This window comes from Mauremys mutica, chromosome 4, assembly GCF_020497125.1.
Source record: "Mauremys mutica isolate MM-2020 ecotype Southern chromosome 4, ASM2049712v1, whole genome shotgun sequence".
NCBI lineage: Eukaryota > Metazoa > Chordata > Testudines > Geoemydidae > Mauremys > Mauremys mutica.
The window spans coordinates 14,428,696-14,454,723 of NC_059075.1; the positions used below are offsets into that span (position 1 = coordinate 14,428,696).

The following is a 26,028-nucleotide window of genomic DNA, read 5'->3' on the forward strand; positions in this document are numbered from 1 at the left end:
CCTCTGACTATGGCTTGTGGATGATGGGGTATGTGGGAGCACTTCCACACAAGCAACAGAGCCAGGCCACTCTTCCAAACATCCTACAAAAGTGTCAGCTACGCATGTCATTGTCCAGGCTGAATCACCCCTTGAACCTGTTTGGGTTGCTGCACAGGAGCTAAACTCCCTTACTGTATATTTCTTTGGCCTTGTCTACACTACAAGACTATTTCGAATCAACTTAGTTCGAATTTGTGGATTCGACCTTATGAAGTCGAATTTGTGTATCCATACTAAATACACTAATTCGAATTTCTGAGTCCACATTCACGGGGCCAGCGTCGACTTTGGAAGCGGTGCACTGTGGGAAGCTATCCCACAGTTCCCGCAGTCCCCGCTGCCCATTGGAATGCTGGGTAGAGCCCCCAATGCCTGCTGGGGGGAGAAATGTGTCGAGGGTGGTTTTGGGTAAGTGTCGTCATTGAACCGTCAATCACAACCTCCCTCCCTCCCTCCTTGAAAGCGCCTGCGGGCAAGTTCGTGCACTTTTCTGGTCAGTGACAGCGCGGACGCCACAGCACTGCAAGCATGGAGCCCGCTGTGATCATCGCCGTTTTCTCCTCCTCGCACTTTATCGTCCACCTCTTCCACAGTCAGCTGATGAGAAATTGGGCTACTTTTCAATGGTGCTGCAAGCATGGGGGACCATAGGGGACGTTTTGCAAACATCAACGTCGGGTGGCCGGGCAAGGTTCATGATGCGTGTGTTTTCAGGAACTGTGGGCTGCTCAGACGCCTGCAGGAAGGTAGTTTCTTCCCGGACCACGAAATAACTGTTGTGGATGAGCAGATTCCTAAAGTCATCCTCGGGGACCCAGCCTGCCCGCTAATGCACTTGCTCATGAAGCCCTATACAGGCGCCTGGGACAGCGACAAGGAACTCTTCAAATACCAACGAGCAGCGTGACCTGTGACTGTTCAGTTTCTTTACAGAGAAGCTGAACCTGCCCCTGTTTCTTTACCCACTGACTGTTGACTCTCCTCTTCGGTTACATACCCCGTTCACCCCGTTTCCCCCACTTCCAACACACGTGTAAAAATAAAATACATGTCCCATTGTTACTGAAGAAAGGTTTCTTTATTCATGACTTTGCATTAAAGGGTTGAAACTGGGAGGCAGACTGTGCTGGGTAGGGTGTGCGGTGATGTAAAGACCGCCTCTAAACTCAACGAATGACAGGCTCCTGCTCCTAGAGCGGTCCGCAGTGCCGGAATGCTTCTTTCAACGGAGCCTGCCATCCCTCTTTTTCGAATTCTGTGTGCGGGGGGATATGTGACCTTGTGGCGGAGGAGTACGGATACAGATTCCTCTGCTGCGTGACTCAACGGTCCAGGACAAGGACCGCTGTATAAGATCTGTAACCGCCCTCCCCCGCTACAAAGTCACATCCCCCCCGCCCACACAGAACCTGGAAACCACCTCCCATACCGACCATGGTGCCTACTGACTGCACTGTGTGTGTGACCCGCTGCTGATCCTGCCCCTGTGTCTGTACCCTGGGAAAGGTGACTGTCCTATGCAATTAACAACCCCCTTCCCCACGCCCCCCATTCAAACACAGTCTTCTTTGAAAAAACATGACGGAAACAGTAATTAACAGCAAAGTATTTTTATTACTTAAGTAGACACTTAGGGGATGGAACTGGGATTGGGACTTGTGTGAGTCCGGAAGGGAACGACTTCTGCAAATGTAGGGTATGAGAGCTTTTGGGTACTTGAGCACTCTGCTGGGGTGCAGTGACAGTTTACACGGCCTCTGGCACCCCTCCTTCTGGTTATTTTGGGTGAGGGGGGTATGGGACTGTGGCGGGGGAGGGCGGTTGCAGATACACTGCAGGGGGGCTCTGTCCTCCTGCGGTCTTGCAGAACATCCACAAGGCGCCTGAGCGTGTCCGTTTGCTCCCTCACTAGTCCAAGCATTGTTTGAGTCGCCTGCTTGTCTTCCTCACGCCACCTCTCCTCCCGTTCGCTGTGTGAGCGCTGGTACAGAGAGACGGTCTCCCTCCACTGGCTCTGCTGGTCCGCCTCGGCTAGGTAGCAGCCCATACGTTCATCGAACATCTTGTCCCTTGTCTTTTTCTTTCTCCGCCTAATCTTTGCCAGCCTCTGCGAGGGGGATGCTGTGGCAGGCCTGGAGACAGTGGAAGCTGTGAGATGGGAAACAGGGAGTGAATTCCTTGCAAAGATACATTTTTGCGAACAATTAACTGAGTCTAGGCTGTGTCTGTGAATTCTGCGTTGAGACCCCTGTGCCTGCTGGTGGCCGAGCAGCAGGGGCGCAAAAGCAAAAATTGGGAATGACTCCCTGAGTCAATCCCTCCTTTTTGGTATCTAAAAATAGAATCAGTTGACATGATAGAAGCATTTGGAGCTCATCCAAGAATGCAAATACTTTTCGGAGACAGCAGGAACTGTGGGATACCTTGCGTCCTCATTCCCCCCTCCCTCCATGAGCGTCCATTATATTCTTTGGCTTTCCGTTATGCTCGTCACGCAGCTGCGTGCTGAGTCTGTGCTATGCCGTCTGTCCGTGGATTTATTAAAAATACTTTGGACCAGGCGCACCATAACAGTAATTCCATTACTTAGATGCATGAGTCTTCTAGCGAGATCACCATGAGGACGGGCACTGAAGGAGATAGAGAGCGCATGCTGCGTGAAATCTATCACGAACCACGGACCGATGCAGCCGTGCTCGGGGAGGCAATGCTCCCTGAATACCGCATGAAAGCCTCGCGCGGAAAAGGGTGCTATCACGGAGCACCCAATAAGGCAGCTCTCCCCAGGAACCTCCTGCTGATGCTTATCGATTAACGGAAGGAGAGCTTCGTGGAGATCTCCCAGGAGGATTTCTGTTCTATCACCATATATAGAGAGACCTCCTTCTCACACACTTCAGATTCCTGTTATATTAAGAATAAAAGTTAACATGGTTAAAGCACTTACCAACTGCTCCTTCCCCTGATTCAGGATCCGGGTTCATGGCCGGGGAGGGTTGGTAGGGGATCTCCGTGACGGTGATGAATAGATCCTGGCTGTCGGGGAAACCAGCGTTGTAAGCGCTCTCGCCTGCCTCGTCCTCCACAAACACTTCCTCATCTTCCCCGTCCGTGAACATCGTCGAGGAACTGTCCGTCGACACTGTCCCATCATCAGAGTCCATGGTCACTGGTGGGGCAGTGGTGGCAGGCTCCGTAGCGTCCGTTTGCCGCTTTGATTTTTTGGTAGCCTTGTCTGGGGTCCTTGGTTTTCACGCGGCGATGCGTTGCATGACGGCTGTATCCTCTGTCTGGATCATGGCTTTGGAGATCTTCTCGTAGGTCTTTGCATTCCGTTTGTTGGAGCGCAGCTCCGAAAGCACAGATTCCTCTCCCCACACACCGATCAGATCCAAGAGTTCCCGGTCAGTCTATGCCGGGTCCCTCTTTCTATTCAGAGATTACATGAACTCCTCTGCTGGAGAGCTCTGCATTGCTGCCGGTGCTGCTGAGCTCGCCCCGATGTCCAACCACAAAATGAGATTCTAACTGTCCAGAAAGGAAAAGGAATTCAAATTTTCCCGGGTCGTTTCCTGTGTGGCTGCTCAGAGCATCGAAGCTCGGACTGCTGTCCGGAGCGTCAACAGAGTGGTGCACTGTGGGATAGCTCCCGGAGCTACTAAGTTCGATTTGCATCCACACCTAGCCTAATTCGAGCTAGCCATGTCGAATTTAGCGTTACTCCACCTGTCGGGGTGGAGTACCAAATTCGAACTAAAGAGCCCTCTAGTTCGAATTAAATGGCTTCCTGGTGTGGACGGTCGAGCGGTTAGTTCGAATTAACGCTGCTAAATTCGATTTAAAGTCCTAGTGTAGACCAGGCCTTTGTTGAATGTTTACTAGTTGGAGTAAATGCACCCATGATCTAATTTGCTGACACCGCCAAAATGTGAGGGATAGCAGACGCTCAGTTGGAGGGGATAGAGCCAACTTCAGAATGATTTGATTAGAGCAGCCCAGTTGTCGCAGGGCATGACTGCTCTGGAGTCCCCCTTCTGGCTAAGTGTGGCATTCCAGGCACTCCCTGCCTCAGGAAGCCAGTAACTCTGCTTTGGGTCCTCTTGATACCCTTCTTGGTGCTGGTTTCATATAAAACCTTGTACAAAACAGTCCATAACAAAAGTCCCAAATAAACAAAAAGTTCTTCTATCCTTTGGGGTTCCTCTGAAGCTCACTCTCTGAGCTCTGTAACCCTTAGGGTTACCTCTCAGTCTGTGTGTGTCTCCTTATGGCAGGAGCCACTTGCCCTCCTCTTGGAGCTGGATATTTATCCTCCTTCTTAAACCAGGAATCCCCAGCTGTCCTGCTGGAGCTGGGTTGTAGCTTCTCCTTGGACATTAGGAAGCTTCTCTTTGAGCTGGTCCCACTTAGTCCTCAGGCTTATAAGGGTTGGCAGCCTTCTTCTGCTGGTGTCTGCTGTGATATATACTAGTCCCCTGCTCCCAGCTCATTCCCAATCGTTTGGGTGAGAGGGGAGCTTTGCCTCTCTGCAATGCTCCTGGCCCTAGGCCCCTAAAGATAAAGTGACAGGATTTCCTCCCATGCACCACTCATTTCCAGGACTCTCTCCTCCCTATCCATTTACCCTTTCAAACCCTTAAAGGGCCATGCCATGTGCCAGGGCGGGCTGATCATTAGGCACTACTGCCTATAAGGGACCAGCTATCCCATCACAGGAGGATTCAGGGTAACAAAGGGCGATTTCATACTAATGGTTGTGAAGTCCTAGACACACTCAGTGAAAGTGCCCTGGCCCAGAATGCATAGGACAAAATGATGCACTTTTCTCCATTACATTGCTAGCATGTAACTGGGTGATATAGTTGCCTCAGGCAAGGTGTGGGGCTGGGAAGGAAAGAGAGAATCTCTGTTTTAAGATTAGATCCAATGTGGGAAAAGTTTGAGAGCCAATTGTGATGTGAAATATGGTTGATTCTGCTTGTGAGCAGAGGCATGGGCTTCATAAAAGTGTGTGTGTGTGTCCAAAATGCAGAGACAGGAACACAGTAGCAGCTTATTCTTTCCTCTTGCCAAGTGCTCCTTGCCCTTAATAATTCCGATAATTCATTAGTTTATGGGTGGAATGAATGACCTCCAGAATATATTGGTGCCAACACTTGAATGTACTGTTCAATTTGGTGTACTTGTTACTGACAGTACCTATGCATACAGAACTTAAGAGCCGGTCAGTTTCCATTGTACATAAACACAGCAATGCGACGGGAGAATGATGGAAAAAATAGGACTTCTGAGTGTTGTGCATTAATCAGGACATGAGTGAAATACAATGCACTTTAGAGCTCACCTGGGTCATTATACCTAAAACCATCATAGATCAGAAGTGCTTTGAAAAACCTTGCTTTAAAATGGATTCAAACCTCAGATTATAATCGGAAATGTTTATGGTGATGCAATTCTATATTGTGCAAATAGGGAAGAGTTGAGGGTAGAATATGTGATCTCAGATTTTGACAGGTGTTTTCTAGTCACCCATCCAGCAACGATTTATTTCCTTCTTGCCTGTTGTTTCTTAGATTAAAAGAAGCTTAAATCAGACATTTTTGGAGTGAAGAAAAGTGACTCACAATGCAAACACCTGACTGCACGTCCTCAACTGAGGGCTATATTGAAGAAGGATTCATCTGAAACTTAGGTCTTCCTCGGTTTTAAATAGTCTAGTCTGAGAACAGTAGACCCACAGTTTCAGTCTGGTGAAGAGTGAGTGATAGACCTTCACAGTTACCCTCTGTTAATCAAAAAGGTCTAGTTCTAGGGGGTGGAAATGTGAACCTAGTAGAACCATGCAGTTACTGACTCAGGATGAGCTGGCAGGCAGGCGCATGTTACTCAGGACAGTGCCTTCAAAATCCCCATCTTCACTTCATACCACAGTTAATCACCAGTCCCAGTATTGTCTTATAGGCCCTATCTGCTGTTCCTATTACTAGAGGGACAAATCACAGTCAGTGTAAAGACGTACATTCTCCATACACCACCCTCTCCTCATTGAGTCCTGCTTCAAGACCCACCTCCACTGCAATTCCTACAAAGGGAAGGGAGGGTCAGCCAAGACAGCTTTGTTTTACTGAACCAGTCACCTATTTATTATACATATTTAACCTGTTTCTAAAACAGCCTGTTGTTCAAACCACCTTTGCCATGTAACCTGTCCCCTTGGTGGCAACTCCCACAGCACTGCTTTGCTTCATAGATGTGGCATTTAGAATCAAGGCTCTTCAGGACTGGCATCTCTTTTGTGTGTGTCTGTGTCCGGCATTTTTGGGCAAGCAGAGTGAAATCTGCCTCAAGTGTGGAGGGCTGACGCAAAGCCAGTTGCCCAGCTACGTGCAGGCTGCCTGAGCAGCTGGGCAGGCGTTCCTATAGATGTAGGATGGGCTGCACAGTAGCGCAGCGTCCTGGCACTGTGGTGGGTGGGGTGAATTTCATCTCACTTTGTTCCACCCATAGAAAGCCAGGATACTTGCACCTTGCTTGGGGGTGGAGTGAATCACCGTTAATGAGTGAATAGCAATAATAATCTATGTTAAAGGAGAAGCTAAAACATTGGACAATATCCCATCTGCTAGGCTCTGACAAGTATTTCTCCACTTGAGTTCATTAATGGATTTTAAGTGATTTCTCTGGCAAGAGAGAGCTCAGAGGAGACAGGAAGATTTCTTTTGTTTAGCCACAGCTTCCACGGAGTCTTAGAAAAGAGAGTACCAATAATGCCGATGCTGGTCTTGGGTTTTATTGTAACTGGATCTGAAGACAGCTTCCCCCAATAAATATTTTAATATATTTGTATGTCTACACAGCAGCAGTGAGTCTCAACGGACTCAGGATTGCAGGGCTCGCGCGGCTGGGCTAGAAATAGCAGTGGAGACAGTCAGGCTGGGTCTGGAGCCCAGCTTGGAAATCCAACGAAGGGGGAAGGTCTCCAAGCCTGGACTCCCCCTCCCCCCCCCCCAGCTTGAATGTCTACACTGCTAGTTTTAGCTTCACAGCACAAGCCCTACAAGCCTGAGTCAGTTAACCCAAGCTCTGAAACTTGCTACTGGGGAGGGGATTGGTCATTTTGTTTTATTTTGCTGTATAGATATACCATAAGTCCATTATGCCCCAGGTGCGTTGCTCTGTAGCCAGCGAGAGTGTATCCTAGAGACTGTTCTTCCTAATGTAAACAGAAGCTATACACAAAGGGGAGGGAGGATTTTCAGAAATACTGAGTGTTTAGCCTGACACTGCATCTATTGAAGTAGGAAGTAAAGTCCCATTGGCTTCAGTGGAAACAGGCCAAAATTGAGTATGTTTGAAAATCCCACCCAGAATATTTCATAATTTACTGTCAGCTTTCCTGCTGCTGTATAGAAAAGGGTAATAGAGGAAGTGCTACCAAACAGCCCGAAGCCTTGAGAGCTTGCAGTGTTGGTGTAGCTGTGTTGGTCCTAGGATGTTAACGAGAATAGGTTGGGTGAGGTAATATCTTTTATTGGACCAACTTCTGTTGAAAGAGACAAGCTTTTGAGCTTACACAGAGCTTTTCTTTAGCTCTGAGGAAGGTCTGAAGAAGAACTCTGTGTAGCTCAAATACTTGTCTCTTTCATCAACAGATGTTGGTCCAATAAAAGGTATTACCTCACCCACTTTGTCTCTCTGAAGTCTTTATAGGTATATCAGAGCCTCAGTAATGTTTGGGTTTTCTTGCTTAAGGACCTGATCCAAGCCCACCAGGGTCAATGGAAGTCTCTGCACTGATTTGAGTGGGCTGGGGAAGTGGGGACGGCAGGTGTATATTCTATGGGTGTGGAGAGACCTGTTTGTTTGGCCAGACATTTAGGTTCAGTTCAGGATTTCCTCCTTTCCCACAAAACCCTATTAGTCATTATAAATATTGATACAGGTTAGTCTGTTGTCCCGGCTATTCCCAGCAGCAATCAGCACACATGATCCAGATCAACTCTGCCAACTGTTTTCTGCATCTTCCAGAAATGAAATATTCCTTCTGTTACTCTGGGCCTGGGGTAGGTAGATTTCACAGGCAGTTGTGTGATTAGTGATCAGGAAGCAGAAAGAGTTGCTTTGACTTGAGTCGTCCTCTAGTTTCAAAATGACAGGCTCAGGCAAAAAGGGGCCTTTTCTCTCTCCCTCAGTGCAATCAGAATCCTTTTCAATAAACCAGCTCTGATTCTACCAGGACAGAGCTCTGGCTGGGCCTTTTAGCAGATACTAACTACTAGCTGGGCTGTGGATTGATACTGGACAATGTTGTATCCTTGGGGCAGCCGGTGTAGGAAGCAATCACTTGAGGCCAGAGAGCAGGCAGCTAACCAAAACCTCCATTTTATTTACAGATATACAGAGAGCTCACTCAGCCGGTTGAAACCGGTTGAGCTAACCCATAATAATCTAACTCAGTTGCCATAGCAACAAAAACCATGACAACCAAATACACAACATATTCCTCCCCCCCTAATAAGAACATCCCCTAAATAAAACACACACTAGACTAGAGAAGGAAGGTAGACTGCCTCCATTCCCGGCTAAACCCTGGGGATTATTTTGCCCCATAACCGTGGGTTCGCCCTAGCTAAAGATCCAGCCGATGAGGAGGCCTTCTGTCTCTAGGTGGATTACGGCGAACTTCTGGTGTTATTGCACCCGAAAGCACTAGGGGCTCAGGGTCCGCAGCACGAACAGGTGAGGAGGTGGTATCAGCTCGTGCTGGGCAAAGGGGTATCTCAGCCGCCGGCAGTAATGGAGGAGAACAGTCAGAAACAGGTGACTCGTGATTCGGTCCCTCACTAGAAGAGGTGAAGTCAGACCCCTCAACTGCAGATGGGTCCTGAGGACTGGCATGACCTGGCAACAGCTGATCTACATGGTGCCGCCAGGTAAGATTCTCTGCAGTCCGGACTGTGTAGGAAACAGGTCCTGTTTGAGTGATGACTGTGGCCGGAACCCATTTAGCTCTGGAAGTATAATTCCGAGCCAAAACTGGCTGTCCCGGGCTAAAGGTTCGGTCTTTTGCTCTGGGTGCCCGTCTGATGACTTGATATTGCTGCTGATGTTGCACAATTTGTTGGGGTTCAGAAGGTTTCTTCTTTAGTCATCCGGTGCACTTCTGCCCAGTTCAGTTGAATCTTCCCAAGCCAAGACCTACCCATTAAGGCTGGGTAGTCACCTCTCACCACAAACAGTGGCAATTTAGCTGCCTGTCCATTGAGCTCCACCTTAACATCAATAGTGCCCAACATGGGCACAGCTTCACCTGTATACGTCTTCAGAACAGTTTTTGTTGCCTTAAGCGGAAGATGCTGTAGCTTTTCCTTATACACAGTCTCAGGAACCAGCGAGACAGCTGCACCAGTGTCTAGTTCCATGCGTATAGGTTTGCCCTCCAATAAAGGGGTTACCCAGTATTCATGTGAGCCCGCTGCCAAAGACAAAACATGCAGTGGCACTTCCTCTTGTGAGGAGGTGTCACCTTGATCATCCTGGGTCTGCTCTAGGGTATGCAAGGTTCCTCTTTTTGTCGGCCAGACCACAGGCCTCTTTTTCTTTTGTTTACAGGCATACTCAATGTGTCCCTTTTTGCCACAGTGTCGACACACCAGGTCCTTACACCAGCATTCTGATGCCTGGTGACTCAGCTTACCACAGCGGTAACATTCTTGACTCTGCACCGTTTTGTGGGTCAGTTCTTGTGACACTTTTTGCACCCTAGGGGATGCACCGATGTATTGTGCCTCCCTTGTAGCCAGTTCCATGGAGACAGCAATATCAACAGCCTTCTGTAATGTAAGCTGAGCCTCTGTCAGTAGGCGCTTCCGTATAGCTTCACTGCAGAGGCCACACACTAACCTGTCACGCAGGGCATCATTTAACATCTCTTTAAATTCACAGTGTTCTGCTAGCTTTTTTTAAATGGCTACAAATTGTACAACTGTTTCATCTTCCTTTTGGTCTCTTTTGTGGAACCTATATCTTTCAGCAATTACCAGTGGTTTTGGGGAGAAATGAGACCCCAGGATTTCCACAATGTCACTGTAAGATTTAGTCTCAGGCTTAACAGGGTGCAGTAAGCTGTGTAGCAGAGAGTAGGTTTTAGCCCCTACAACAGTTAAGAATATTGGCACCTTCTTCGCTTCTGTAATGTCATTTGCAATACCAAAGAGCTCAAAACGCTCAGTATACACATGCCACTGCTCTGTATTCTCATCAAAAGGCTCCAGGGGCCTGGTCAGAGTAGCCATGATTTTTAGTTTCACTTTCACAGTCAGTGCAAACAAGCAGCTTTTTTTCTTTGTTTGGTCTTTACCTTGACTTCTACTTCCTTCTGTTACTGGAGCAGCACCAGGATCCCATCCTCGTCGCCAGTGTTGTATCCTTGGGGCAGCCGGTGTAGGAAGCAATCACTTGAGGCCAGAGAGCAGGCAGCTAACCAAAACCTCCATTTTATTTAAAGATATACAGAGAGCTCACTCAGCCGGTTGAAACCGGTTGAGCTAACCCATAATAATCTAACTCAGTTGCCATAGCAACAAAAACCATGACAACCAAATACACAACAGACAACTGATTATAACTGGGCTTGATCATTAATCATTCATCTTGTCAGGTAATTCATCCACTCCCAGATGTACAGTTGGCACAAGTGCCGTTTCATTTTAATTAGCCAGGATTCAGTGTGGGTCTATTTCGTTCACAGTGACCTAACCAGCTAATGCTTTGTAACCTCGCTCCTCTTTCTCTCTTGGCACCATCAATCATGAATCTTCATCTTACTCTTGTTGGTACATTTATGGCTGACGCTTACCGTGCACCTACTACGAAGATTTCAGGCAGGAGGATGGAGTGTTTTGGTTTTTTTTAATTATTTTGGCAAGCATAAAATAGAAGCAGTGTTAGGTAAATGGCATTGCCTGGGCCAGCAAATTCCAGGTCAAGGCTGTCAGTCCAATGGCTGAGGATCCAGACAGGATGTGTACAGCATACATACCATGAACTTGAAATGATGACTTTTTTCCGTCGCTTTCCTGCACACAGTAAATGAGGGAATGTTTTCATTGGAATTCTGGGAAATGCCTCAAGTGGACCTCTTTTCTTTCTGTTTCCTGAGGGGACTACCATGAAAAAGTGCAGCAAGTAAATCTGTGCTAAACTGCTATATATGTACGTTCAGGTGGATTGCACCATTGTTGAGGTTACCCTAAGGTAGCAATCTCTAGCAGCGACTGTGCTTCAGCAGTAATGTTTTTCTGCTGCCCAATTTCATAAACCAGAGTAGTTCAGTTCTTTTAAGGCCGTTTTTTGAAACTGTCATTACACCATCTAATAGCTGCCGTTGGTATAATAAGGGTGCAGGTTTTATTGGTGGACTTGATCCTGAAAGCTGTAGAACACCCACCGCTCCCCATTGGTTCTGCACCTCTCAGGCCCAGTAGCATCAAGGAAGCTTTGTGATTATATACTGTGATGTGCCAGGTTTTTAGTCAGTGGCTATATTTTCTATCCTACCCGCTCAAATTTAATTGGGAGCAGAATCAGGCCTCATTCGGCTCAGTAAAAATTAAGCCATGTTAGAAATAGTTACCTTCCTTAGGAAGCTCTTCTGAGCAATTACTGTCCAAAAGGGGCTGAGATGGGGAAGCAGGGATTTAAAATGAATGCAGAGAGGTCTCAGAAGCAGGAAAAGTCTGATCAATGTTTGCATCCCTTCATGTATTATACCTGCAGTCAGCCTCTTGGGCATTGCGTCTTTGTAAACACCATCCTGGGAAGCCAAGCCTTCTGCGTCTTACAAGTGCTGTTGTGTAGTTATACTGCAGGTGTAACACACAGTTACACATACAAGGCAGCAGTATCAAGTGATGTGAGGGCAAAACTGAGAGCCAGGAGCTCCTATGTTCTAGTCCAAGATCTGTTGAAAAGTGAATGGCATTGGCATGGCCTGGACAAACAGCTTGCAAAAACTTATCTGTGGTCTCGACCTGCTAGTTGGCTTTAAGATTACGTGTAATAACAATATTTCTGCATGTGAAGATACTGTTTCATACAGCTCAACAGATGCAGCAGGAACTAATTCTAAAGCTAAATCATATTTATCGCATTGGGTACATAAAACAACATAAACCTGATGGTCCCTGGACCTTGCAGAGGATCCACAAGTGGGGGAATGTGCAAGGAGCCTTTTCTCTTTCTCTGTCTCACTCACACACACCACTCTCTTTCCCAACACAAGGGCTAGGTCTTGCCATACACTCCTGAGGGCATAAGATACATCAAAGAGGGGGTGGAGAAAAGATGGGGCCATCCCATGGCTCTCTTCTCCCCCCATCACCTGCTACTTTCCCAGCGCTGGCCTCTGAAGCTGACAGGCTGTGTGGTGGGGGAGCGGGCAGTACAATCCCAAGGAATGGAGCAGTGTGCATAATCCCCGTGCACACAGGAGGAGCTCCACAGGGACAGTGTTTCCTGAGGGACAGTCCTTCCCAAAGGGCCTTCTCTCCCTCCTCCCAGCTCCACCCAGACTCTGTCACGAGCAAGTAGCTACCTGCTATCATCTGGCTCTAGATGAGGGCTGGTGTACATTTTTAATGGAGTTAAACTCACTTATACAAGGTCTGGATTTGACCCTCTGACTTCATTGTGTATTACATTACCATTCTCTATGCCAGTATTCAGGAGAAATGTGGAGATCTAGGTTGGAGCCTTCACAGTAATGTTCCTCATTCCTTTATCCTAGGGTCTGGCGAGCATTTCAAAATGGCTGTCTGCTATCACTACAACAAACAGGGCATTTCATTGACAATCTTTACATTGTTTAATGTACACATCATTACATTTAACTCCTCCTTTTTTTAAGTTGTGTTTATTTTTAAGGAGCCATGACACCACATGAAGGCTCGTCCTTCATTTCATTCTGGTTTTATCGTATTTAAAGTTGCAAACCATTTCGTGTTCCATAGTTATGTTGGACCAGCCATCACATTCAGTGCGCTAGTGATCTGAAACAGAATTTGCTCCTGCACTACAGAGGCTTTTAACAGACACTTGGAAACTAGATAGAGCATTTCACTCACCCAACAAACAGAACATTTATCTAGAAAACTGGGGGTTGGTGAACTAATGTTTTGCAAACTGAACGCTTTATTTTGATGCTTCATTTTCAAAGATCAGGAGGACTGTGCACATACCTATAATATCAATTGTTTCCTAATTTAAATAAGGGAAAGTAGCAGAGAAGGTTGAAGTTAAATCTTGATGAGGTTTGGGGATCATGTTCTGGAAGCACAGAGCTATAAAAGAATCCCAACTTTCTAAACTTGAGCCAGGCAAGAATACTATGGCCAGGTATTGGTACTGGATTTCTTTAGCTAATCAACCTAATATGTCACCTTCAGTATTCCATTTGTCTCTGCACCAAAAAGAAAGTGTTCCTTCTCTGAGCAATGTGTACCCCATATTTACTATTTATCACTACAGAATTGTTCTGACTCTGCTGTTTTTCCCTTTAAAGTTCCACAACAGTAGATTTAGTGCAAGCATCCAAAGTTGAAAGATAGTGATACTTCTGGCTTTTATTTTACAGACCTGAAACTTTCAAGCTGTTTTTCTCATGTTAAAAACAGTTGGATCTATTTCTCATCTCCATTTTGTGGCTTCCTTTTTCAAAAACCAGCACCCTGGTTTTCCATTTGTGATTTCAATCTCTCGCTAAACCTACTGATGTGGTAACATTGACAAAAAGAACAGCAGTTCAGACTGGTTTTTATATCTGCGTTCCAGTGTAAGAGATGCAGAAGTCTTCCTTAGACACTATTTGCTACTGTTTGCTGATGCTTACTCAGCTTTACTTGTGCTCTGGAAATTTGCAAAGCATTCTCATGATGCAGTGTGATAGGTAATTCCTGGTTATAAAAATATGCATGGCCACATGCATGCCTTATTATTGGAAAAAATCTGGAAGAGACGAGATTTTCCTTTCAAAAAAATATTACTCAGTAGTGACTTCTCCATGATTTCAAGTTATGGGTTGGCAAATACCATTAGTAAAATACCATAGGGTAAAGGATCACTTGAGGCCTGATCCAAAGCCCAAGGGAGTTTTTTCCATTTACTGCAGTGGGCTTTGGCTCATGCCCTTTAACGTGTCACAGGGTGAGACAAAATGAAGTCTCGGTACAAATATTAGGCCAGATTCTGCTATCCCTATTCAAGTGGAGTGCAAGTAGCCCCTGTGACCACTTTCAGAGTAAAGCACTGCTCAGAGGGAGCAAAGGGAGCAATAATGCAGTTGCCACCTTTTGAACTATCCGACTTTACCCAGACTGACCGGCATTCACTCGTATAAGGCATGTGCCTGCTCCCATTGAAGTCAATGACAAAATTCCCAATAGTGCGGAGGAAGCCAAAATGTGCAAATATTGCAGAGAGGACCAGGCAAGTTGCACATTTTTTTTCTGGAAAAATTTTGATCTTTAAAATGCCAACATAGCAAATGCACATGTTGTGATGCAAGAGGCTAGAACAGCTCCCTTTTTGTCACTTCTTCTGTGCCTAAAATAAAAGGATGCATTTAACTGACACCCTGTAACTGACACACTGTAACTACATGTAGAGAGAAATGCTTCATTCCTTAGTATGCACAAAGTCCTTAACTCCAGTGGGAGTTTGCCTGCGAAAGGATTGCCTCAAAACTGCATAATGACCTTCAAAAATATCCCTCCCTTTATTGCTGCATGACACTACTAAAAATGTTGACTGGAAAATGCAAGCATTAAGGGAATCTGAGGTAGATTTGGGCTTTGTGAGTGAGTTACTTTCCAGTTTCATCAGCTTCCTGGAGTTCTTGCTGCTGAACTGAAGAGCGCCTTGTAAATCTTTAGAATCCTGTCTGGTTTTTTTTAATGTGACCTCATTGGTTCATTTGGCATAAAGAACAGTAGGGCCAGTGAATGCAAAGCAGCAGGTATACAGATTAATACCATTGACATCACTTGAGGAAACCACTGACTGCGGAGAGGGTTAGTGAAGAGTGAAATAAACCCTTTTTGGCATATCCTATATTGGGAGCCAAACTTGGAGCATCTTGTGACCAAGCAAGGCTCAATTAATACCCCATTCTGGGCCACATGAAATAATAAAATGGGAGCTTTAGATTTCACATCACTTAAAAAGATGCCAGTAGGCGGAAATGTCCACCTTGTCACAGTGTGGGACAAACGTTATTAACAGGATTAATATGCAAGCCTGAGAGAGCCCACAGGCTGGAGCTTTGCCGTGGTATAGTTAAAACTGTACTTGCTTCCAGAACATGAGCGGGCAGCAGCTGGTTTAAATTTAATGGGAATTACACAAACAGAGATTCCTTTGGGGGACACAATGAGCTTGTACCTGCAAATGCTCCTTTCATATTGGTGCTCTAATGATCATATTGTATCTCCCAGTTAACAGGGAGCCCAGGGCTGCTGTAGCTCGTTGGATGGGAGGCAGTGGAGATTCTAGATATGGCTTCCAGGCAGAACAGGCTCCGGTGTTGCAGCTCCACTATAAAGCCTGATGCTTGCTTAAACCTCACAGCCTCTGATAGGGACTAAAGCCCTCAAGGACCAGGGCTGTACCTGGTTTCTTCCTCCCTCTCTCATGTATCTGTCTTCCCTGAACCTAAGTAGAGAGTTTCCATTCAAGCTGTTTCCAAGAAACATAGTAAATAGTGAATCTACAACAACTTGGATTTTATTTGGGACATCTCCAAGGCCTTCACCTATTCATCAAAATGCCTTGCCCACCTGTAGTGGCCCCCAAGCCAGTCTTGCCTAGAACCAACAAGGATTTTACTGGATATAAAGAATAATCTGCTGTTTCAACCACTTTCCTGCAAATTTCTGGTAAACAGGGCTTGCCTTTATGCTTGGCGATGTTTCCTGATGCGCCAGTAGCGCATGGCAGAATTCCAGGAGCTCTAACTGTAAACCACTCTTTAAGCCACACTGTAAGGTTGTCATGACCCAACACACGTAATATGTCTCTCTGTGTCCTCCTAATCCCTTCCAGGGTTGATTTTGGCCCATAAGGCTTTATGACCATTTTTCATTTTGAAAAGAAAAACTGCTGCTTGCTCGCACCCCATCCAGAGCAAACGCTGCAATGTAACTCAGGAGATCAGGGTTCATTCCTGGCTCTGGTGACCTTGGGCAAGTGACTTAATCTTTCTGCACCACCGTTCCCCGTCAGCCAAGTAGGGATAATAATTTTTCCTTTCTCCCACTCTCTTGTCTTTGAGGCAGGACCTGACTCTTACTAACACGGTTTCCTAGCACAGCGAGGCCAATTGCTCCACTGTAATAGAGATATGAAGAAACTCTGTGGTCACCCAATGCTAGTTTAAGAGATGTTTCCTGTGGTGGTTCTGGTTATAGGACTTCTGAGACAGAGTGGGATAACTGGCTTTCTCATTTTCAGGGCACCATAGTAGAGAAGAATGGTGGCCCAGTGGCTAGCCAGGGACCTGGGTTCTAGTCCCTTCTCTGACATAGCCTTCCTGTGCTTTAGTCTTTCTGTGCCTGGGTAAAATGGGGTAATAGCCCTGCTCTACCTCCTCAGAGTGCTGTGAGGTGCCCAGATGCCGTAGTGATGGGGATCATATAAGTACCTACATTAGATACCCAGAATGCCTGTCCAGTTCAGAGCTGGTGTGTCTGCTCTGGGAGCAAACCAGAACGTTTGGGTTGTACCACACCAGGAAGGCACTGGCTTATGTGATAGAATGCTTTGCAAGCAGAATATGTTCAAGAAGCCAAGTCACATCTTTTCCCCAAAACCCAGAAAGAGGAAACACAGCCCATTCCTATCATGTACACAGGCGTCCTGCTTTTGATGTTAACATCACTGGGGCGATTCTCTGACAGTGGTTGCTTCCCCCCATCTGCGAGTGTGCACAGGATAAGCTTGACAGTTGAAGGGGCCAGATGCCAAGAGCTGGAGTATATTTTTAGGAAAGCATTGTCTGGGTCTGCAGATGGCTCCAGTGCTATCTGGCCAGGCTCCTGACTGCACTTATGACTGTGGAATATTCCCTGGGGCCATCTCAAGGTCAAACTGCTGACAAGCTTCCTACACTGCTTGATCTTCTAGAATCTGTTTCTTGGACCTAGCTTAAACTATGGGCATCCATACCGATAGATGGGTAGGTGGTGTACTGGAAAGTGCATAGTTCCTATTCTATCGGGTGCAACCGCTGAACATTTTGACAATAACGTGGGGACAGGACAAGAAAACATAAATAATAAGATTCTTGGCAGCAAATTCTCCTCTTGGATACACTAGTGCAACCTCACTGAAATCAGTGCAACTAAGAACATTTAGGCCTTTGTGTATGTAGAACTATCACTCTGCTCAAACGCATCTCAAAACTGAATTAACCGGGGTTTCTGCAAGTCAGACTTGTGGTGCGTTGGGAAAGCTATGTGGCGAAGTTCATACAAAACCTGACCACATTAAATCTGGCTCAACCCAACATTATTAGTTCCTCCCTTCTACAAATGCCAAATTCCTGCACACCGTTTGTTTTTTCAGAAGATGATGGTGCAGTTGGCTGCTGGGTCCAGCGATACGTGTTTGTCCAGGTTTTATTTTAAGCTCTGGAGAGTAGGGACTGTGTCTTCGCTTGAGTTTGAACAGCTCCTAGTATGCAGCAATTGAAATAATAACAATAATAATAATTGTTATTGCAGGGATCTGAAGCTGGATAATGTGTTGCTGGATCACGAGGGCCACTGCAAGTTGGCAGATTTTGGCATGTGCAAAGAGGGGATTTGCAATGGAATTACTACAGCAACGTTTTGTGGCACACCAGACTACATTGCTCCAGAGGTACAGGAAACCCTTCTTCATTGGAAAATCCATTGAGCTGTTAGTAGATCTGGTTTAAAAGCAACACAGTGAGATCTCTACTTAATTTGGCATTAATTAATGTATTATTTTAATACAGCACATTATTTTAAAGAGTCTGTTCCTAGTAACTGAGTACAACTGGCAGACCCCTTGTTTACTGGAGATGTAAATGAGTGGGTTGCCAGCTGGACATACACATCACATAGGGGCTCTGAGAAAGGAGGAATGGCAAGCTCAGAAGAGAATACCCTTAGTTAATATGCGGTGATATGTTTTGTTCACATTAGTATTCCATAATCCATTTCCCGCCCCCTTAGAAAAACAATTGTTAAGCCCAGTGAGTAATATTTATCCCCCTTTCCCATCCCCATTTTAGATTCTGCAGGAGATGCTCTATGGTCCTGATGTAGACTGGTGGGCTATGGGGGTGCTGCTGTACGAGATGCTATGTGGCCACGCCCCTTTTGAAGCAGAGAATGAAGATGACCTCTTTGAAGCCATTCTGAATGATGAAGTTGTTTACCCAACCTGGCTTCAGCAGGATGCAGTAGGGATCCTGAAAGCTGTAAGTTCCCTTGCTTTTGTGTCCTCTGTGCCCTTCATGCCAGCTCACACCAGCCTGATGTGTTCTTTAAAATAATAGTTGATATCATTGATGCAAATAGAGCTGTGTGAATAATTGATGTTTCAGTTCTCTGGCAGTTCCTAAAAATGGGAAAAAAATCATTAATATTTTGGCTCAGGTTTAACTGAATTTGAAAATACTGAAAAAAAATGTAGGTGAATCAGGTTGAACAAACATTTCATTCAACACAAGACATTTTATTTCTGGGAGTTTATAAGGGGCTAGATTCACAGAGTGGGGAAAGGATTGGAGGAGAAGGTAGGGTCTCCCTTATAAGAGGGCTTGGAAGAGTTAGATTTGTCGGTAAACATTGATTTCACCATACACCCACAAACCGACATAAAAATATTTCCATCAGTAATTGAAATTTCCAATAGGCAAATTAAGAAATATGCTGCTTGAGAAGTCATTAGAGTTTTGATTTGAAGAGATTTCTTTTTGTATGTTGTGACATGTGAAGTTATTTGAACAGTCATAAAGCTTTAACTTGTTGAATTTCAGTGTCTGCTGACATTAATGAAGTATTGTGTGACACACACCCCATAATTTCCCACAACTGTGAAAAGCTAGATCAATAAAAATTAAAAACAAGCTTAAAACCCATAATTTTTGCACAACTGTGAAACATGTAAATCAATAAAAAAAATCTTTAAAAGGCTTAAAAATAACCATCAGTGTTATCCATCAAGGTTATAAAAATTGAATTCTACTAGGCCTACGTATAAGTTTTATCCCAGTGGTGAGGGCACTCACCTATATATGGGACACCTGTGTTCAGGACTCCCCTTTGCCTGACGTATAATTCAATAATAATTGGAGCAGGGATTTGAGCTTGGGTTTCTCACATTGCAGGAAAGTGTCCTACCTGCCTGGCTATAAAGTCACTCCCTCTCTCTGGCCCAATTATTGTATAATTATGTATACAAAGTGGAACAGCCTCAATAGGAGGGAGTGAGAAAGGCCTACCCCAGGCTACCCTATAGGACAGGGGATACTGCACTCTCCTGCAGTGTGGGAGTTAAAAAGCATCCAAAAAAGTTAAAACGAGCAGGGACAGACACACTGGAAAGCAAGCTGATGAGTGGAGTAGCAAGAGTCATGGTTATGAATCTAACAGGATCCTTTCATTACCTTGGGGTGAAGGGTAAGAACTGCAATGCTGACGTGTTCACCCGCCGCTTATATTCCCTAACTGGTTCAATGGTCAGGCTGGCAAGCAGCATGCATGCTCCCTCTTAGACTACGTGATTTAGCACATGCTCATCTTCCAGAACAGAAGAGATACCGTACTCAGCATGTACCATCAGATACCATGCTACTTCTGTGTGAGCGAAGTAGGAAATATCTTCAGTATCTCAGATAGTCCTATTGCTAACTGTAGGTAATGTTGACTTTCCCAAGGGGATCACTAGAAAATTCTCATTTTTGAATGTTTATAATGGAAAATCCCTGACCTGCCTGGAGACCCGCTTTGGGGAGGTCCCAATAGTGTGCAGAAGGATGACGTTGCGTTTAAAGCTCTGGCATGGGACTCAGGAAATCTGGCTTCAGTTCCCACCTCTGCCACATATCACTGTGTGACCATGGACAACTCAGTCTCTGTGCACCTCAGATCTCCACCTGTAAAATGGGAATAATAACCCTTCCTTTGTTTGTTGAGATTGTAAAATCTTGGTGGCATGGACTGTCTTTTACTGTATGTGCATACAGCACCTACCACATTGGGGCTGCTTGGCACTGCTGTAAGGAGTGGAAGGATAGTCCAGGGGTTAAGGCACTCACCTAGGATTTAGAAGACCTAAATTCAAGTCCTTGCTCCACCACAATCTTCGTCTGTAACCTGGGGCAAGGCATTAAGCCTATCAGTGCCTCCGTTAATTCCTTACCTTGCAGCAGCATTGTGAAGGTAGGTACATTAAAGATTGTGACATGCTAAGATTCTCTGTTAATGAGGGGGAACCATATAAATACCTAACATAAGTAATTAATAGTTTGTGAAACACTGGCTTAAATAAATGCAGCACCATAGGAACAACTCTATAAAGGAAGGTAATCTAGTAACGAAACTCTGGAAATTAATGTGGAAGGTTTCTGTGGGATATAAAGCAGATAATACAGTTTACAAAATTGCCAGCACGTCCATAATATTTCTAAAAGCACCACTAAAAACAAAATCCATTTCCTGAGGAAGGATTGTGCTATGAAATACATAGGTCCTGGCCAGAGGTGATCACTTTTCTCATTGAAGGCTCTCTTGGGCTTGGAAATCTCTCAAAACAATTTAAAAGAAAAAAAGTGTGTTTTAAAGCAGTGAAAATTCAAGAGCGGTATTTGTTGTGCTAGATCAGTGCGCTTAAATGCTTAGGACAGTTTATGTCCTGGAAAGGATACCTCCTCAGGTGTGTAAGTGCCAGCTAATCAAAAAACAATTCTAAAATAGATACAGTTGTATTTTCATACATTGCAGGACTCTTATGTAAGCCTGAGACAGAGTTCAAAGGGTGATACAGTAAACGCTAATCACACAAGGAAGTACAAAGTGTAATATGACCTATTTTGTGTCTGAACAAGGTGAAGGGAGGGTTAAACTTATGACATTTATTTCACTAATTACAACAGGCACCTCAGCACACCAGCTGGTGCAAGTTAGATTCACTCCCAAGTTGTTCTGCCCCATGCTGGGGCCAGGGCTGGGGCAAAGCATCAGAGAGCCATAATCATAGTGATTTCACAATAAGTTTTCAAATGTATTACTTTAAGTGATCTTCCTGTAACTGCAAATAGTAGCATGGTGAGTGGAACTGGAGAAAGAGAGTCAGGTTTCAGGAGGGGCCTAATTCAGTAAGACACCAGAGTGTTTAGGAATGTAATCGGAAACCAGGCAACTCCCTCAAACTGTAGACCCTTGACATAATGCATAAAGATCTCTCTCCTACAACACTTCCTCACCCTAGCATTGCTTATTGCTCATGAAACAAACCAGAGCATTTTCTGCACTTTACAAGCATTGCTTACAGAAAGCTGTGCCCTGAAAGGAATTTCTGCAATGGGGGAAAATGGGGGTGCTGGTGGAGGGAGAAGACTTTCAAGTACTGAAGTTATGAGCAGGTCAGTTTCAGAGCACTAACCAGGAGTCTGTGATGAACTGATGAGAGATTGCATCACAGAATTTTATATATGCCATTCGGTTCAATTCCTTACACAGCTATCACTTTCCAGGTGGCTGCTGCTTCAGGTGACTGCACCAGAAATTTTTATTTATGATTCAAGAGACCAAGTCACTTTTTGCAGCACTAAGACACTTTGTATTTCTTGAGCATGAGCTCCCTGCAGCCTCTGATTAATTGCTTTTGGTTACAGACCATTTCATCAGATAGTCGCATTGGTCGCTTCTCACTGTCTCATGTCATACTTTCAATAGTGCCAGAGCACGTCCACTTTAGAGGAAAGGCAACTCTTTTTGTAATTAGATACAAAGGGATGTTTTTGGCCTCTAAATTCCAATGAATTGACATGCTTGTTTTCTCTTTACCTATTTTTTGAATTATAAGAAGGAATTTTAGTGCTAATAACTGAATTTATATATTTGCCACAGATATTAGCTCAGTTCAATATTTATATATGAAGTTCCTGTATAACACACACTAGTACAGTAACTCCTCGCTTAACGTTGTAGTTATGTTCCTGAAAAATGCGACTTTAAGCAAAACGATATTAAGCAAATCCAATTTCCCCCATAAGAATTAATGTAAATGTGGGGGGTTAGGTTCCAGGGAAATTCTTATCACCAGACAAAAACTATATATATTATAGATATACACACAGTATACGTTTTAAACAAACAATTTAATACTGTTTAAAACCACAGCTATGATTGTGAAGCTTGGTTGAGGTGGTGAAGTCAGAGGATGGGATATTTCTCAGGGAATGCCTTGCTGCTAAATGTTGAACTAGCACTCGGCTGAGCCCTCAAGGGTTAACCCATTGTTGTTAATGTAGCCTCTCACACAAGGCAGCACAAACACAAGGGAGGGGAGACAGCATAGCAGACAGAGACAGACACACACCTTGTGTGTGGGAGAGATGCACACTGCCCCTTTAAGTAAGCTGACCCACTCTTAAATGCATTGTCTTTTTAAGTGGAGCAGGAAGTTGAGACCAGCAGCTGCTGCCCCAAGCTCTCTCTGTCTGTGTCCCCACCCTGCTCTATCTGGAGAAGAAGGGGTAAGTGAGGTGTAGGAGCAGGGGGGAGGGGGAAACCCTGACATTAGCCCCCTCTCTTCCCCCCCTGCACAGCAAGCAGGAGTCTCTGGGAGCAGCTCCAAGGCAGAGGTCGAGAGCAGCACATGGCAGTGTGGGAAGGGACAGCTGAGCAGCTGCAGCACAGGGAGCTGATACCCTGGTTACAAGCCCCCACCAGCCAGCTGCAACAGGCTGCTCTTCCTGCAAGCAGTGGAGAAAGCAGGCGGCTGCCAAGCGACATTAGAAGGGAGCATTGCACAACTTTAAACGAGCCTGTTCCCTATTTGATCAGCAACATAATGAAACAATGTTAACCAGGATGACTTTAAGTGAGGAGTTTTACTGTACAATGTGGGTCTTTGTTCCCCTCTAGTGGCTGGTCTTTATGAAAGAATAACCGCTTACTATAGCTGCCGGTTAAGAGACTTGCTCAGGTGGTAGAGGACTCTTGCTTTTAACATTCTCTAAGTTACTTATATGGCTTCTATTACTATTGTGTTTGAGCACCTCAGTCTCTGCTGTATTTATTTTCCCAGCATTCCTGCGAGGCAGGAAACCATTAACCCCATTTTACAGATGAGGCACTGAGTGATTTGCCCAAGTATTCTGACATTACAGTGACGAGCATGGTAGAAGAGCCTATATAGAATGGAACAGATCACACATGAAGTCTGGCAGAGCGTGAATTGAACCTGGGTCATCTTAAGACCAGACCAGCACCCAAACTACTGGACCATCCCTCCTCACTAACGGGCCTGGCTTGAAACTTTCAGCAGTTCTAGTGATACTAATGAATGCAGAACACAAGTGACACACATCCCTGAAACCAAAATCAAATGCTCTCTCCAGCCAGAATGACAAAGGGCGTCAAATTCACTGTGATATTTGATCTACTAAACAGTTGGCCTTTTGAGATTTTTTTTACAAGTTGATGCATAGGATAAATGAGCACAGGAGCAGTTTATCTTTGTGTATGGCTTTATGCTGTGATTCAGCATCATAAAGTTTGGGTCCTATTTCAAGTTGCTTTTCACCACCGTTCTGCTTTGCCCAGCTCCCTCCGCCCTAGAAGTCATCTGTGCATGAATCCTGTGAGCTAGGCTGCATCCTGTGCATCTCTATAATTTCCTGAAGGTTGCCACTATCCATTCTCAAGTGCTTGTTTAGGACATAAGGTCTTGTTTGGTCAATGGCTGTTCCAGGAATATTTTTGAGCATTGCTGCTGTAGGGAAACAAAAAACAACCTAGATGCACGTGGAGCCTGTGTAGAAGCCAGAGCAGAAACCATTTTGTGCTTTAAACAGGAAATTGTTCCTGCTTTCCCCTTCAATGTCTTGTGTCATTTTTTAAATATTTGTAAAGGGCTGGAAGGAAAGGCAGGCTGATTCTGAGCTGGTGTAAATCAGCAAAGCTGTGCCGACTTACACTGGCTGGGGACCTGGCCCATTAGCTGTGACTAGAGCTGTATGAGGTTCATTTTTCAACTTCCGTCCAGGAGCGGCTCTAACTTTTTTGCCGCCCCAAGCACGGCAGGCAGGCTGCCTTCGGTGGCTTGCCTGCGGGAGGTCTCCGGTCCCGCGGATTCGGCGGCATGCCTGCGGGAGGTCTGCTGGTCCCGCTGCTTTGGCATACCCGCCGCCGAATTGCTGCCGAAATTACAGGACCGACAGACCTCCCGCAGGCAAGCCGCCGAAGGCTGCCTGACTGCCACCTTCACAGGGACCCTCGCGGCTTGCCGCCCCAGGCACGCGCTTGGAGTGCTGGTGCCTGGGGCCGCCGCTGCTTCCATCTCCCACTACTCGTTATCAGCCCTAATGTAATTCTGTTTACATATGCCAGGAATTAATCTGGCCCCTGCTCCTGCTGTATCAACATCTATAAAATATACCCCCTCAAAATCCTCCTTGAGATAAGCTGACCTAGTTACCCCCATCTTCTGGGGAGGACTCTGAAAAGGAAACTTAACATTTGGTTGCACTGGAAATGTCATTATGCAAGTTCCTAGACAGTGACTCACATTGGCTGTGTATAGCTAGGGGTTCATTTTAACACAGAAGGCTGATGTCTGATTTGTCACTAGTGGACAATAACATTTAGAGTGGAGCTAGTGGTATTCCAAGCAGCTGGAGATCTTGGGATCCCAGCTGGATGAATTACAGCATGAAATATGACCGTCTCTTTCATCGTTTTTACCCCAGGAGCAGCATGGTATATCTGATTTCAGCACCATCACTATCATTCTAGTTGAGTTCATATCTGTGTGCTTTTCTTGGATAGGGCCCGATCCTGCACCAGCTTGCTGGAAGTTTGGTGAGGTAGGGAAAGTCATGTTAAAAACCAAGGCTCAAGGAACAACGGTCTAAAGGGGAGGTAAAACCATGAAAGGTACAGAGGGAAAAATGCAGAGATCTTCCTTTCTGCACCAGGCTTCAGGGCAAGGGGAAGAGGAATGCTTGGTCTACGCTACCAAAATCCACCCCCCTGAGCGAGATAGTTATATGAACCTAACCCCTGATGTAGACAACACTATGTCAACAGGAGGGCTTCTCCCCTCCACATAGCTACCTCCTCTCAGGGAGGTCAATTAACTACGCTGATGGGAGAAGATAGAGTCTTCACTAAGCGCTACGGTGCTGTAAGTTTAGATGAGCTCTAAGACAATGGAGTCATTACAAGGGATGATGGTGTAGGTAATAGATTGAACTGGTGATCGGTGGGCCAAAGGCGTGGAGATTTGAAGTCTAGATGCTTTCCAAGGTTTTCTGGAGAGTACCAGATGTACTAAAGCCTCACTCCACAATGTAGATAACCTCAAGGGTTAAGGCATGGTAGCACCCCAGGATAGCTTTATCCCTGTCTTCTGGGCCCACGGCTTCTAACCATCAGGCCCCCCTCACATTTGACAGTCAAATGAGGAAAGTGGTGCTCACTGGGAGATGACGGCCAGCTCCTGTGCACAATGTGACCGTTCAGACACTCCTCCAAAAACTGGTGTGTGGACAGCTCTGCCTTATTTTTGTGGATCACAAATTAGACTTCAGGCCTGCTGGAGACATAGTTGCTGGAACTGGGAGTGCTGCCACTCCCCCTAGTTTGCAATGGTTTCTGTCATATGCAGGGTTTAGAGTTTTGTTCAATGGCTCTTCGCACCCCTACTGTAAAAATTGTTCTAGCACCACTG

The 26,028-nt window shown here is 45.5% G+C and overlaps 1 protein-coding gene across 2 annotated transcripts in view; it reads left to right on the forward strand.

Annotated features, from left to right (window-relative positions):
- The window catches only part of PRKCH (protein kinase C eta), a 166,404-nt gene that overhangs the window by 123,463 nt on the left and 16,913 nt on the right, over positions 1 to 26,028 (forward strand). For both annotated transcript variants that reach the window (XM_045016653.1, XM_045016652.1), the window contains 2 exons: positions 17,820 to 17,958; positions 18,356 to 18,544. In XM_045016653.1, coding sequence (XP_044872588.1) covers positions 17,820 to 17,958; positions 18,356 to 18,544 — 328 coding nt within the window. The remainder of the gene's footprint in view (positions 1 to 17,819; positions 17,959 to 18,355; positions 18,545 to 26,028) is intronic.